At 39.7% G+C, this 16,666-nt stretch overlaps 1 protein-coding gene across 4 annotated transcripts in view; it reads left to right on the top strand.

Annotated features, from left to right (window-relative positions):
• LOC132812022 (upstream-binding protein 1-like) overlaps positions 1-15,064 on the top strand; it is a 141,626-nt gene extending 126,562 nt beyond the window's left edge. For 2 of the 4 annotated variants that reach the window (XM_060822881.1, XM_060822880.1), the window contains exons 14-16: positions 9,183-9,325; positions 13,643-13,694; positions 13,772-15,063. In XM_060822881.1, the coding sequence (XP_060678864.1) occupies positions 9,183-9,325; positions 13,643-13,694; positions 13,772-13,809 (233 nt within the window). In that variant the 3' untranslated portion in view covers positions 13,810-15,063. Of the gene's footprint in view, positions 1-9,182; positions 9,326-13,642; positions 13,695-13,771 lie in introns of all 4 variants that reach the window. The other 2 variants (XM_060822879.1, XM_060822885.1) reach the window with 2 other exon arrangements.
• The last annotated feature ends 1,602 nt before the right edge of the window (positions 15,065-16,666 follow it).

The raw sequence follows: 16,666 nt of genomic DNA, 5'->3' as shown, positions 1-16,666 counted from the left end.
ATTTCTGATCCAAATCGCCAAATCAACCTGAATCCTATGCCTCTATTTTGTACAATAGCCTACCATGGGGAGCCTATTGAAATCCATATACACCACATCAGATGCTTTACCCTCATCCACCTGTTTAGTCACCATCTCAAAGAACTCGAAGGTTTGTGAGGCACGACTTACCCTTCACAAAACTGTTGACTATCCCTAATCAACTTATTCCTTTCTAGGTGATTATAAATCCTATCTCTTAAAACCTTTTCCAACACTTTACCCACAACCGAAGTAAGGCTCACTGGTCTATAATTGCCAGGGTTGTCTCTACTCCCCTTGTACAAGGTGGCAACATTTGCTATCCTCCAGTCTTCATTGTAGACAATGATGACAGATCAAAGCCAAAGGCTCTATAATCTCTTTCCTGGCTTTCCAGAGAATCCTAGGATAAATCCTATCCAGCGTAGGGGACTTGTCTATTTTCACATTTCCAGAATTGCTAACACCTCCTCCTTTTGTGAACCTCAACCCTATCTCCATATTCTCCTTGGCAAAAATGTCTTTGTTCGTGTGAATACTGACAAAAAGTATTCATTTAACACTTCTCCTATCTCCTCTGACTCCACACACAATTTCCCATTACTGTCCTTGATTGGCCCTAATCTTATTCTAGTTATTCTTATCCCTGATATACCTATAGAAAGCTTTAGGGTTTTCCTTGTTCCTCGCTGCCAATTACTTCTTATGTCCCCTACTGGCTCTTATTAGCTCTCTTTTTAGGTCCTTCCTGGCTAACTTGTAACTCTCGAGCGCTCTAACTGAGCCTTCACGTCTTATCCTTACATAAGCCGTCAGCTTCGTCTTGACATGAGATTCAACTTGTTTAGTAAACCACCGCTCCCTCGCTTGACCACTTTCTCCCTGCCTGATAGGTACGTACTTATCAAGGAGCTGTTCCATGAATAAACATACTGTTTGTAAGGTAAATTGACAGGTTAAGTAAGCAGATCAAAATCTGGTGGATGGTGTAAAAAGTGGGTAACTATGAATTGGCAGTTTTGGCAGGAAGAGGAGAAAGGCTGTGTGATTGGTAAATTGAGAGCTATTTCAGAACTTCAGTGATATAAAGGGAACTGTGTATCCTAGTAAATGAATTTTAGAGTCTGTATACAATTTTAACAAGCCGTTATGGAGACAATGGAATATCTTTGTTTATTGCAAGGGAGAACGGAGTAGAAAAGTAAGGAAGCTTGACTGCAGCTGTACTGTTTGTTGTTAGCACATATGGAGTACTGCGTATAGATCTGGTTTCCTCATTTGGAGATAAAATTGCTTTAGAAGTTCAGAGAAGGTTACCCTTTACTCGTTTTAGAGGCTTATCATATGAAGAAAGGCCTAACCTCTTCAACTATGTCCATTTGAGTTTTGAAGACTGAGAGGTAACCTTATTAATGTGCATAAAACTTTAAGAGGATGGATTGAGATAGATACCAGAAGGATGTTTCCCATTGTGGGGAAAGCTAAAACCAGTGCACCTACTTGACATAAGTTTCCCTGTTGAGACAGATGAGTTTTTTTTTCCTCGTGTTGTTATAATATGGAATTCTCTTCCACGGAATGTGGATCTTTCAATCTATTCAGGGCTGAATTAGATTTTTATAGGCAGGCAGGCAGGTTGAGGGTTAAGAGATGCATACAGGAAAGTGGAACCTGATTTCTTGCATGGTACAAGCCTAGTGACTTACTGCTGTGTTCCTGTGAAATACTTGTTTGTAGCCAAGTGCAGGTTATAATTGCAGATTGGCATTTTTTCCATAGCTACCTTCACTACAACTCCTCATACCCCATGCCCTGTAAAGATTCCATTCCAGTCTTTTCTTTCCTTTGCCTTTGTCGTATCTGTTCGGATGATGCCGCCTTCCAAAACAGTGCTGCTGATGTGGCTTTCTTCTTCCATAAGTGTTTTCCCACCCACTGGTGAGGGGGCTCTCAACTGCATCTGATTTATCACCATGCTTCCACCCTTGCCCCTTCCCTTCACAATCAACAGTGTGATTGGGTCCCCTTGTCCTCACTTTTCATCCCTCCAGCCTCAGAATTCAAAGGATCATCCTCTGCCATTTCAGACAACTCCAACAGAAAGCCACCACCAAACACATCATTTTCCATCACTTTCCCTGTCTGCATTTCACAGGGACCATTCCCTATGGGAACACCCTAATCCATTCCTTGATCACCAATACCACCCATGTAATCACAGAAGGTGCAACACTCACCCCTTCTTCACCTCCCTGCTCACCGTCCCAGGGCCTAAACATTGTTTCCAGGTGAAGCAGCATTTCACCTCTATCTCTTCTAATCTTGTGTATTGTGTTCGCTGCGTCCACTGTGGCAAAATCTACATTGGAGAAACCACGCTCAGACTGTGTGATGACTTTGCGGAACACAAAGTGCAAGCATGACCTAGACATTCCCATAGCTGGTCATTTTAACACAGCATCCTGCTCGCATGTCCACTTGTCCGTCCTCAGCATGATGCAATGGTCTAGTGAATCACAACGTAAACTGGAGGACCAAATTCTCATCTTCAGACTAGGCACCTCACAACCTGCTGGACTGAATGTTGAGTTCAACACCTTCAGATTGTGAACCCACTCCCATTCCTTCCCTTTATTTTAGATTTACATGTTGCATTCTCTGCCTCCGCTTCCTCACGCCTCAGATGTCAAAGTTTGTCTTCTGATCTCAGTTTGCCATGGCAAATGATGAATTGCATTATCATATCTAGTATCAGAGTAATTATTATAATGTGATATTTGTGCCTGTAGAGCTACTGCGCATTAAATTCTGGTGCCCCAACATTAAAATACACTAAAATCTGTACAGTGCCTGTTGCATAAGCGACACCCTAATTCAATCTGACATGTCTGTGTTGAGTAGAAAGTGAGGTCTGCAGATGCTGGAGATCAGAGCTGAAAATGTGTTGCTGGAAAAGCACAGCAAGTCAGGCAGCATCCAAGGAACAGGAAATTCGACGTTTCGGGAATCCTGATGAAGGGCTTATGCCCAAAACGTCGAATTTCCTGTTCCTTGGATGCTGCCTGACCTGCGCTTTTCCAGCAACACATTTTCATGTCTGTGTTGAGTGCCAAACTTGTCATGTACAAAGCTAACCAAAGCCAATATAAAATGGACTGGACTGGTGGAAGAGCGGTGATGTGAAGGGAGAGACGATGTGGAAAAATTGGGGACATGCTCAGCTTGTTTCACCCCTTCTGTGAGAGAAGCCACCCTGCTCACCTCCAGCTGCAGTCAACTGCATGATCCTCTCCAGTATCCTGAAGAACTCTCAGACCCCTGCAAATTACTATCTGGTGTCAGAAGTGTGAAAAGTGAATCAAACTGTAAGTGTTTGGGATATGTTGTCTTTCCCATTAGCTTTGTAACTATCAAGTATAATTCCTTCTCTTCAAAAAGGAAGACAAACATCTACAGTTAGCTTAAAATGTCAGGAAAGTTATTACAAGCTATTACTAAATTTACAGCAGGAAACTTAGATAAATTCATGATAATTGGGCAGAATCAACATGGTTTGAGAGAGAAATCATGTTAAATCAAAATAATTTGGAGAAGTAACATCTGTGGAAAAAGGGTTACTGGTAAATGTCCTGTATTTAGATTTTCAAAAGGTGTTTGATAAAGTACCACATTAAAGGTCATTACAGAAATAAAAACTCTTAGTGTAAGGATAGCACATAGACATGGTTCAAAGATTGACAAAATGGAAGCAAAAAAATGCATAAATTGGTATTTTTCTTGATGGCAAAATGGCTCGGCATATGGATTTTTTCTGGGACATCATCTCTTTATAGTTTATATGAAAGGCTTTAATGAAGGAATAGTTGCAAAAATTACTAATGGCGCAGATAGGAAAGAAAGTTGTGGAGAGGATGTATGGAGGGATATTGGTAGATTAAATGAGAAGGTAATATGGCAAATGGAATATAATGAGGGAAAATGTGAAATTGTCTATATTTCAAGAAGAATATTTTAAAAATATCTAAATGATGAGGGATTGTAGAGCTCTGAGATTCAGAATGGTCTGGGTGGCCTAGTGCATAAATCCAAATGTTAATAAGTACATACAGCAGCAAGTAGTGAGAAGAGCTAATAGAATGTTATTGTTTATTGTGAGGTGAATTGAATACAAAAGTAGGGAGGTTATGCTTCAGCTATACAGAGTGTCAGTGAGATCAGACTGGAGCATTATATATAGTATTGGCCATCTTATTGAAGGATGTAAATACATTGGTTGTAGTTCAGAGAAAGTTTACCACACTACTATCTGGAATGAACAGGTTGTTTTATCACGAAAGGTTAAAAGGTTAGGCTTGTGTTTTCTGGAATTTACCAGAGTAAGAGTAAACTTGATTGAACCAAATAGGGTGGATCTGGAGAGGAGGTTTCCTTTTATGGGAAAATCTAGAACTAGAGGTCACCCTTTTAAAAATAAGGATTGCCCATTTTAAAAGTAGGGATGCGGTAAAATTTGAGGGTTGAGTCTTTGGAACTCTTCCCCGAAAAGACTATGAAAGCAGAGTCTTTGTAGATTGCCAATGCTAAGGTACATAATGTCCCTGGTAAACAAGGGGTTGAAAGGATTATCAGGCATAATGGAGAATGTGGATTTGAGGTTACAATCCATGATCTTATTAAATGACTGGACAGGCTCAGAGGGCTGAATGTCCTATCCTTGTTTGTATGTAGGTTTTAGAATGGCTTGTCATTGTACTTGAGTGCCTAACAGTGCTTTTGAATCTGTGTTTAAAAAGAAGTGAGCTGTATAAACTGCCATTTTCATTTGATCCATGAGTTATGGACTTTGCTGGCCAGGACAGCCATTATTCTTCTTTTCCTAATTGTCCTTGAGAACATGGTAGTCATCTTGAACTGTTGAGGTCCATTGACAGATAGGTACATAGTGCCGTTGGGGAATTGCAGGATATTGATCAGCAACTCTGAAGGATCAGTGGTGGTATGTAACTTAGGGCCATGTGGGTGATGGTGTTTTCATGCTGCCCTTGTCCTTCTAGATGGTAGAACCTTTTTTGTAAGGTGATATGGTGAATTGCTACAGTGCTACAATACACTGTTGCCACTGTGGAGAGATTTGAAAGTGATTGATCAGGTCCCAATCAAGTGGGCTGTTTTGTCTTAGAAGTTGTCAAGCTTTGGGTGTGGAGCTATACATAGTCTGGGAAGTCTGCCTTCATCAAATGAATTATCCTTGAAGATGACAGATTAAGGAGATGAGAGTTGAGCACAGGCTGGTCTAGGTCAATTTTCTGATTGACTTGGATACCGCCCCTCACTCGAGGATTTTGGTATGGATGATTCAGTAATGATTAATGTCAGTGATTGTCAAGGGAAGATGGGTAAATGGTTCTTGATCAGTGGAAAGTGCACAGGATGTACTTGGGTGAGGGACTTCAATAGTCATCCCTTAGAAGGACTCAATTGTATTACCGACTGAGTTGCCCAAAAAGATGTAACTGTTGGACTGGGTCAGGGTAAGGTGATAAGGGAACCAACAATAGGGGGAAAGCCTACTTGACCCTGTCCTCACCAATCTATCTGTTGCAGACCCATCTACCAATATGTCATTGAGGGGAGTGTCTAATGCATGGTTCTCAGACAAAATCCTGCCTTCACATTGAAGAAACTCTGTGTTAATTTCTTAATAGGTCTCAAAATTCAAAACTCGCCATTTGAGGTGCTGTGAGCCATCAATAGCAGAATTGTATTCACCGCATTCTATAACCTCATGGCCTAACTTATTCTTCATTCTCCCATTACCAGCAAGCTTAGGGTTCAAGTCTGGTTCAGTGAATGGTGCAGAAGATGTGCCAGGAGCAGCTCCAGGCTGACCTTTAAAATAAGATGCCAACCTGTCGATGCTACAACATGACTACTTGCATGCCAGTGATCAAAAACAGCATATGATAGACAGCTAAGCAGTCTCACAACCAATAGATCAGGTCTAAGCTGTGCAATCCTGCTACATCCATCATTGAATGCTGTTGGACAATAAAACAGCTAACCGAATGAGAAGGCTTTACAAATCTCCATCCATTACATGGGAACCAAACATAACACTGGAAAAGACTAAACTAAATTGGTTACAATAGTCTTTGACCAGAGGTGTTGAGTGAATGATCCATTGAAGCAAAACACTGCAGATGATGTGTATCTGAAAGAAGCACAGAATACTAGAGAAACTCAGTAGATCTGGCATCATCTGTGGAGAGAAAAAAAACTGAGTTAACTTTGAGTCCAGTGTAGTCATAAACAACTTAATACTAACTTTTGAGTGGATGATCCATCTTTGCTTCCTCCTCTGGTCCTCAACATTGCAGGTAGCAATCTTTATTCAATTTTACACCATCTGACATCTGAAAATTGTTTAAAAACACTGAAGACTGCAAAGACTGACCCTGAACATTCTGTCAACAGTACTGCAGAATCGACTGTTGCCCTAACCAAGCTGTTCCAGTACAGAAACAGCACTGGTATCTACCCAGCAATGTGTAATATTATACAATATATTGTTCACAAAATGCAGGGTAAATCCAACCTTGCCAATTAAAGCTTCATGACCTAGTCTTGATCATCACCAAGGTAAGGAAGGTGTTACCAATGGTGCAGTCACAACTAGATAGTTAACTATATCATTTTGTTTCCTATAATTCACAAACTATCTTGCTGGATATTGCTTGAATATAACTCCAGATATTCCAATGCATGTTCTGGAGGAATGTCAGTAAATGTAAACTTGATGGGTGTGTTGAGACTTGTTCAATGATATGAATGTAGAGACAGTGGTTTCCTAAGGAGGCCTTTGGAAAACTCCGCATTCTCTTGTAGCCCCAACTCTGATAACTTGTACTCAAGACCTCCTGTTCTAGAAGCAGTTATATTTAAGACTTGTGCTACATGGTCATTCTCTTTAAGATTTTGATTACATAGCTCAACTTACTGCATCTTAACATGTTAGTCACTAAGGACATCTTTTGCTCAAGCCATTTAGTATCCCTGTTCCAGATATTGTGTGACAGGATTTTCTGGATTACAGAACTTTCCTACCCTTACACAAAGGCAGACATTTTTTTTCCCTGAACTCTGACTAAGGGGAGCTAACATTTAGCACCATAGTCCCCTTTTGTTTTTGAAAATCTGTCACCAGTCTGAGACGCTGTTTTGGAGGTGTGGAGGGCATGTGCAATCTACATTGTGCCCTGCTGCAGTACACCATCTCTCTACTGCTGCTGGCAGAGGACAGCTCCCATTACTGATGGAGAAACTCCAGCTGAACCAACTACTCTGGCCTAGGCAGGAGAATAATTCCCTTCAATCTACCATCGTTATCACTTTTCTGCTCCCTTCCCGAACATTTAGGTCAGGTAGGTAGCAAGGGTTGAGTAATGGGGTAGGAAGGCATGTCTGTTTAGGGGGAGGCGTGTTGGAAAGAGATGAGTCTGTATGGGAGTGGTGGGAGGACTAATGCAGAGCTCATTGCAATGTTTCAGTGAGAAAAGAGAAACCTCATTGAATCCTCTCGTCATGAAATTCAGAATTTGTCTGAAACATGTGTATAGGTACTTGAGTTAAAATGGTATTATAAAATTGCAGGAACAGCTGAATGAGGTGGGATTCATCTGGCTTTCACTGTGTACTTCTGTTTGTATATTTTGACACAACTATGTAGCTTGTCAGGTCATTTTAGCGGGCAGAGAAGAGTTGCTTTGGGTTTAGTGGTGACAAACAACTTAATGTCCCACCGGAGAAGGAAATATCCTGACCTAAGCTAACGAATGTTAATTAATCATGGAGTTTTTAGAGTAATATAGCTTTGCTAGTGCTAGCTTTTTATTATTGATTTATTTGAAAATCACAAATTACTTTTCTTCACTAAATCATCAAGGAGAAGGAATAGCACAGTATGTAGTGGAGGTATGTATCTCCCACAGCAATAAAGCTTGAGGGTCCCTTATAGTCAGCAATGCAGAGTTTACGTTTATCAAAAAGTAATGCTATTAATTTTTAGTTGTGGTGCTATGTCCAAGTTTATCAAGCTATCAGCATGGAATACATTTGCTCTTTAAATCTGGGATTGTTTAGATAAATTAGATAAGTTATGATTGGCCACTGCTTCCTTGTCAGTCTTGCCATACTCCTGTCTGCCAGGGTGTATCTGATGCTCAGTATCCTGCAAAAATATGAAAATGTTAGTCTTGAGAAATATTCGTAAGTCATTTAGATCATTCAGAACTTGCTTTTTGTGTCATTCACATCAGGACAATTTGCAAGAAGAGCAGTTTTGATGGGCAAAACAATTGTCCAGAGATTGCTTGACAAGCGAATGCTGATTAGTAGAGACCTCGCAATGGAAACTGCAGGAGTTAACAGCAATTGAGTTAACTGTCAGGCTTTGTTATATTTTTAGCCAGTCATATTGACTGAGGCCTCTCTCGAGTACAGTGTATTGTTCTGGTTTCCCTGCTTTTGGAAGGGTATTAAAATGGAGAGGATTCAGAAAAGACTTACCAGGATGCTGCTGGGACTGAAAGATTTGAGTTATAAGGATAGGCTGGGACTTTTTGCACTGTAGTGTGAGGTTAAGGGGGTGACCTTTTATAGAGGTTTATAAAATCATGAGGGGCATAGATAAGATGAATAGCAGAGGTCTTTTCTCTTGGGTAGGTGTTCAAAACTAGGGGGCTTGTTTTTAAGGTGAGGAGGAGCAAGATTTAACATAGACCTGAGGGGGAACATTTTCATGCACAGGCTGGTTCGTGTGTGGAAGGAACTGCCAGGGGAAGTGGTAGATGCAGGTGCAGTTACAACATTTCAAAGACATTTGTATAGGGGCGTTAATAGGAAATGTTCAAAGCACAAGTAGGTAGGACTTGTTTTGTTTGGGAAATGTGTTTGGCATGGATGAGGTGAACCATAGAGTCTGTTCTTATGCTATATGACTCTAAATTGCCACAGCAAGAATCCACCACTCCTCTCTTGATTTAGTCCAAACATCTGAATTATTAATACAGTAATGTAACCATTATTCTATCTGGCCAGTTAAATATTAGCACTTATGTACATGTACTTTTTTTAAATCATTCTTCTATTTGTCTGCATTTTAGTATATCATGCCATCTACCTGGAAGAACTAACAACAGCAGAACTTGCCAAAAAGATTGCTGCTATCTTTAGTATATCCCAAAATCAGATAAACCAGGTGTACAGACAGGGTCCTACAGGTATTCATGTTCTCGTCAGTGATCAGGTGAGTGGATATTTTGTTGCAATAAAAGTCTGAGAACCATCTCCACTAAGTTCAGTAACTGCCTTCATGTTTATGACTCTCGATAATGAGTTCAATTGGGATAGTTCTTAACTTTGTGTATTAATTAATTTCTTTACCCCATGAGAATTTAGATGTCAGCATTATCTCAGTGGCAGCACACTAATTTAAAAGGCCTGAGTTACACGAGACTCCATGTAAACAATGACTGGCAAGAGCTGCCTTTCAGACTGCACCTTTAGCCTGAAGGTCCCTCTTCCTGACTAGCATGGAAGAATTTAGGAATGGGATCAGTTTTGTGTTTTAAACTAATTTTCTTGGTTATAAAGCAATGGCAATAGGACTATCCAATGCATATGCTTTAATCTTTCTAATCTCTTGAACTGCTTCACTTTTTTGATCAGCAAGTTGAACATGAGGAAATGTTTGAAAATTAGCATAAACAATTGCATTGACAGGAGTGTTTTCAGTTTGTAATAAGCATAATTGGTGAAGCTACCAAGCAGAAATACTTGTATGTCATACAGCATAAGCAGCGAGTGATAGACAGAGCTAAGTGAACCCAGAACCAACGGACCAGATCTGAGTTCTGCAGTCCTGCCACATACGATCATGAATGGTGGTGGGCAATTAAACAACTTTACTGGAGGAGGAGGTGGTTCCACAAATTTCCACATTCTCTGTGATAGAAGAGCCTGGCGCATCAATGCAGAAAGTAAGGCTGAAGCTTTTGCAGCAATCCTCAGCCAGAAATGTGGAATAAATGATCCATCTCTTCCTCCTCCAGTGGTCCCTGGCATCACAGTACCCTTCAACTAATTTGATTGACTTCATGTGATATCAAGCAACAGTTGGAGGGCCCTGACAACATTCCAGTAATAGTACTGAAGACTTGTGCTCCAGAATTTGCCATTCTCCTAGCCAAGCTGCACCTATCCTATAACATGGAAAGTTGTCCATATACATCCTGTACATAAAAAGGAGGCCAAATGCAACCTGGCCAATTACTGTCCCATCAGTTTACACTCTATCGTCAGTAAAGTGATGGAAGGTGCCATTAACAGTGCTATCAAGAAACACCTGCACAGTGATGCTCAGTTTGGGTTCCGACAGGGCCACTCATCTCTGATCTCATGATGGCTTTGATTCAAATATGGACAAAAGAGCTGAATTCCAGAGGTGAGGTGAGTGTGATAGCCCTTGACATCAAGGCTGCAAAGAGCATCAAAGAGTCCTTGCAAAGCTGAAATCAGTGGGTATTGGGGGCAAACTCTGCAGTGACTAGAGTCATACTTGACACGCAGGAAGATGGTTCTGGTTGTTGGTCGGTTATCTCAACTCCAAGACTTCTCTGCAGAAGTGCCTCAGGGTCGTGTCTTGGGCCCAACCATCTTCAGCTGCTTCAGCAATGACCTTCCCTCCATCATGAGGTCAGAAGTGAGATTGTTCGGCAATGATTGCGCAGTGTTCAGCACTATTCGCGACTGCTCAGATGCTGAAGCAGTCCATGTCCAAATGCAACAAGATCTGGACAATATCCAGGTTAGGGCTAGCAAGTGGCACATAATATTCACATCACACAAATGCTAGGCTCTGGCCATCACCAACAAGAGACCATCTAACCACTGCCCTTTGACATTCAATCATGTTACCATTACTGAATCCCTCACTATTAAAATCCTGGGAGCTATCATTGATCAGAAACTCAACTGGACTCACCACATAAACGCAGTAGCTACAAAAGCAGGTCATAGGCTCAGAATACTGTGGTGAGTAACTCCCTTCCTGACTCCTGAAAGCACAAGTCAGGAGTGGATAAGTCTGACCCCAACAACATTCGAGCTCGACACCATTCAGGCCAAAGCAGCCTGCTTGATAAGCACCGCGTCCACTCCCCCCTCCACCGATGCTCAGTAGCAGCAGTGTGTACTATCTATAAGATGTACTACAGAAATTCTCAGACAGCACCATCCAAACCCATGACACTTCCATCTAGAAGGACAAGGGCAGCAGATATATGGAAATACCATGTTGGAGTTCACATCGAAGGCAATCATAATCCTGGGTTGGAAATATGTTGCAGTTCGTTCACTGTTGCTGGGTCAAAATCCTGGAATTCCCTTCTGAATGGCATTGTGGGTCAACTCACAGCAGGTGGACTGCAGTGGTTCAAGAAGGCAGCTCACCACACCACCACCTAGGGACAGGCTACAAATGCTGGCCAGCAAGCAACACCCACATCTCACAAACATGAATGCATTTAAAAATGAACAGCGGTAAAAATATAAATTTTTAAAAAGTTTAAATTTGAGTTTGACAATTGTGGTTGCCATATGTTTGGAGAAGTAACCTGTAGTGATTCAAAGTTGCTCTGCAGCGAACAGCAATTTTTATTTGGTTCTTTAGTAAAAGATCCCAAGGCGTCTCACAGGAACCAAATAGAACAAGAAGATGCCATACCTGTCTATTTGGTCAGAAAACTAAAATTGAGAGGTTTATGGAATTCCAGAGCATAGGGTATTGACAGCTGAAAGTATAGCCAATAAGGTTGGAACAATAAAGTCATGGATCATCAAGAATTTGGGGAACGCTGACATCTGGGAAGAGATATGAACATTTTAAAATGGAGCCATTGCTTACCAGGAGCTAGTGTAGCTTAGCAAACCTAGGTGGTGGAACATGACTTACTGTTGTTATGGATATCGGTAGTAGAATTTTGGATGACCTCAAGTTGACAGAGGATAGAACATGGGAGGACAGCTAGTGTAATAGAATATTCAAATTTATAGATACTAAAAACATAGATAAGGGCTATGGAAGCAGTTTAACTGAAGAGCTGGAGAGTGGTGATGCTTTAAAGCTGAAAATAGACCATCTCAGTGATGGTGCAGCTGTATTTGGAAAATCATTTGATGTTGTAAACACTCTGGTTTAGCCTCAGAGGAGTGATATTGGTAGTTAGGGAAGCTTATCAAGGGGACTAAAGATAATAGCTTCAGTCTCCCTGACATGGATGAAACTTTCGCCCATCCAGTACTGGATAGTAAAAAAGCAATCTAAGTTTAGAGACTGGGGAGTTAAGACCAAAAATGGTAAGTGGAACTGAGTGTTTTGGAGTAGGTGGAAATTGATATGAATTATAAACAATGTTTGCCTTGGATCTGGAATTATGTTCAAATAATCAAATTCACCATGTAACCTGGTGTTTCCTTCTATGGAAACAGGTTGCATCTTTTAGGTATCAATGACATTTGTTTGGACCTATGTTGCTAAAGGCATTGAACAAGCTTTTGGACTGCAATGAAATTAAATAGATGATTCTTTAACTGCTGTTTATGCACAAGGTGGTCTGATGCAAATCAGTCATGTTCAGACGTTAATACTGTAGATAGTGATTCTTAGTGCCTCTAAGAATCATGTTTTGCATGCACTTGATATTTATGCACCTTTTGGCCATGACATGCCATACTGCCATCAATAGTTATACTCAAATTTTCACTCTGCAAATGAGTATTTTACTTGCACCTTTATTACTGAGTGCAAGGAATTAAACAAGTGATTATAAGCTATATTGTGAAGATAAGTTAGAACTCCGGGTCTGTGAGGTTTATAAAATTGTTCTGTACACACAAAGATATCAAAACAATTGAAATGGATAGTCCTTTTTTGGGCCTGATTGTTCACTCGGACATTGAGGTAAATAGAAGTCACACCACAGAAATGAGCTATTTGATCTTAGCTGCCTAGGTTGATATTTATCCTCCACATGAATAAATGCTTCTCAGCATGTGCAGCCACTGTTTCTCCAGATTTCTTCATCCTTGTTCCTCCTCCTATAATGCCAATGTTCTTCACTATCAACCTGAATAGGCAGAGCAAACATTAATTTCACCCATGGTACCATCTTTGTACATTGCAATCGTTGGGAATGGATTGTGAACTAAGAACTGAGGTGAGCGTTCTACCAACAAAGCCAACAGTATTTTAGAAAAAATTCTCAGACGCTAAAAAACTTTGTTTTTAATTTGAGGAAATTGGATTGAATTTGAAAGAGGCCAACTCCAATGATTCTTGAGAACTGAATTTATCTTTAGTCTCTAGTATGAAGATATCCTTTTTCCGCTAGTTTCCGGGTGATCATAATCTGTCACTTTCAGAATAAAATAAGTGCGGTTGGGTGTCTGTTATAATTAGAAATGTCAATCAGGGTGTTGTTGGATTACCAAAGGGACATTCTAGTTTGAACATAAGAGATTTTAAAATATTCTTACTTGTGTTCGTTTTGAAAATATTTTGCAGATGGTTCACAACCTCCAAGATGAAAGTTGCTTTGTAATCAGTACGATAAAAGGTTTGTAATTTTCTTCAAAGTTTGTACATGCAAACCTAATTTTAAGCAGATTTATCATATTTTTTTCTATTTTACAGCTGAAAATAGCGAAGGCTACCATGTCATTTTGAAGTAACCTGTCCCATTTAGCAGTTAAGCTGGACTACATTTTTGCATATAGAAGATATCTTTATTATGACAAAGGACATTGAGCAAATTCATCTAAATGTTAGAATCTGACTTCACTGTACAAAATGTTTCATATTGAAAACACAGCTTGACTGTTCAGTTACTTTACTGTGAGTTTGAAATTTCTGGAAATATCACTGCCACCAATCTGCACCCTCCTTGCATGTGTAGGATGCAGCAAGCTTGAGGGTAGACCTGAACGTCCAGAAATTATGGTTCAAAGTGGTCTTCATAAATATGACGAGGAGGAAAATGGCCAGTAGATCCAGATTTGCACAATAATAGTCTCATTTTGAAGCAGTTTTGCTTCACCTTAACTGTCTAGTTTCTTGATTATTGGTTTTGAAATTGTTGAGGTATGCCATGTTTTTTTTAAATGTTTGCCTTTTACTTTATGCTGAAATGCATTTTACTGCCTTCTCAAGATACTAGTTTCACTCTATAGAACTGTATCTGCAAGATCATATAGTGCAGTTGCTAATTTGCATTCTAAAAGAGAAAAACTATATAAAAATGTTGTGATTTCAATTCCTGTCTCGAATCAGGACATTGTTTAATTTAAAGTTGCAGCTTGCACATTAAATATATTTTTTCCTGCTTCCTTTAAGGTCACATGGCTTTTTATATATAAAAACTGATCTTATTTGTTTTGAACATCGTAATTTTTATTGTTTGAGTTCAGTGTCAAACCTTTTATCTGTAGATAAACAGCAGTTGTGAATAAAGCAAGGAGATTCTCAGTTTTGTTTGTAAATCATAATTGCTGTTAGATCAGAGGAAAGGTATGTTCTGCATTATTAAAAACAAATTTGTAAATTCCATTAATCAAATCCTATGCTTTTGAAAGCTGTATTTAAAAACAAGTTGTGTCCAATGATTCTCCAAGTCATAATTGTGCCTATGTGACCAAATCTCACTGCACTGATACGTTAATAAAATCAAGTTGCTTACTTTTAAGATGTTTTCATGGGATTACAATGAATTAGTTGGCAAATGAGAATTTTCAGCTCAATACTATGTATACAAGTCAAGGAAGGAGCTCTTGTGGCACAGTGATTATGTACCTGCCTCTGGAGCATGAGGTTAGGGTTCAAGTCCCACCTGCCATGATTGTGTCACAAAATTTCCAAACTGATGAAAAATGATTGGAAGTTACCAAAGGTAAAAATAAACTTGTTAGTTTGGCTGTTCACTTCAACTTGTCGGTTGTCAACATTGCTTTTAAATATCCCACGAACAAAACACATTTTAACAGATTCCTGTTTGGGACGTAATTTGTGATTAGATTAGTTAACTTGTGAAACATCAGCAACTTAGTTTTGACTTAGAGTGAATTTATCTCAGTTTTAAAATCATATTTTGCAAATGTCTCAAACTCTGTGTAATGCTAACACGAATGTGACAATTAAACTACATGGGCATTTGCTATCAGTTCTGTACAACACTGGAATGTTGGCATTTAATTGACAGTATTGTGAAATGATTAAATAGCAAAGCAAATTTAAAGTAAGATGGCATAAGCCAGAGTCCCACCTGAAGCACTAGCTTTTAGTTTCTAGATGCCTGCTGATATGCAGTGCATTTCACAATTTGGGATTTCCAGGATATTTTAACTTTAACTCTTGTATTTCATGTGGAACAAAAATTAAAAACTAAAATGGTATTTTTGAAGTGTTCACTCATAGTAACAGCAGTTCCATAGAAAATGCAGTATATATTGATTTTTGTATCCATTAACATGGCAGAAGAACGCAGATTGGTGAAGATGTTTTTGAAAGATATACCCATGCAGTCAACATAGTGAAGACTACTTTCCTTTGGATGTTTTTGATCTGCTAACATTCGGATTCTTAGGACCTTTCTTTTCAACATTTTAGCCAATATTCTGATCTCTATATCAGACTGTAGGAACTGGAGTTGCATGGGAATTGCCTAGGAAATGTTAACTTCAAATGGACAGTTGAGCCATTGGCAGGATTAATCAATGTGAAAACTACCCATTTATGCTCCATCTCTGCTTTAATAGTCAACAAATTATGTATCCATGTTAATGTTCCCTCCTACATTAGTGCTCTTATTTGGTGTAATAACCTTTGTTAGCACCATGTCTCCCAGTCACCCTCTAAGTTACTTGTGACATCCTGAAAGAACTTTAAAGCAAATGTGATTTCACAAAACCATGAGGGTACTACATGAATGAATTGAAGATTCTAAAATTTTCCCCATGACAGATATTGGACTAACCAGCTAATTTCTTGCTTTCTATCTCCCTACTTCCTTGAAGAGAGGAGTCACATTTTGAAAAAGGGTTACTGGACTCAAAACATTGACTCTCTCTTTACAGATGCTGACACACCTGAGTTTCTCCATTTCAGTTTTCTTCTATTTAATCATGGTTAGATTCCCTACAATGTGGAAACAGGCCCTTCAACCCAACTAGTCCAGACTGACCCTCTGAAGAGTAACCCACCCAGATCCATTTCCCTCCAACTAATGCACCAAACACTATGGGCAATTTAGTATAGCCAATTCACCTGACGTGCACATCTTTGGATTGTGGGAGGAAACCAGAGCACCTCGAGGAAACCCACGCAGACACAGGGAGAATGTGCAAACTCCACACAGACAGTCACCTGAGGCTGGAATCGAACCTGGGATCCTGGTGCTGTGAGGCAGAAGTGCTAACCACTCTGCTGCCCCTAAAACTCATGCAAAAACTATTTTCAAAATCAACAATCATGAATTGCATAAATTTATGGATTGAATAAAATTGACAGCTGTCAGTTAAGAGCTAGATTTTTCTG

Source organism: Hemiscyllium ocellatum, chromosome 4, assembly GCF_020745735.1.
Source record: "Hemiscyllium ocellatum isolate sHemOce1 chromosome 4, sHemOce1.pat.X.cur, whole genome shotgun sequence".
Taxonomy (NCBI): Eukaryota; Metazoa; Chordata; class Chondrichthyes; order Orectolobiformes; family Hemiscylliidae; genus Hemiscyllium; species Hemiscyllium ocellatum.
This window is presented reverse-complemented; position numbering and strand designations above follow the sequence as displayed.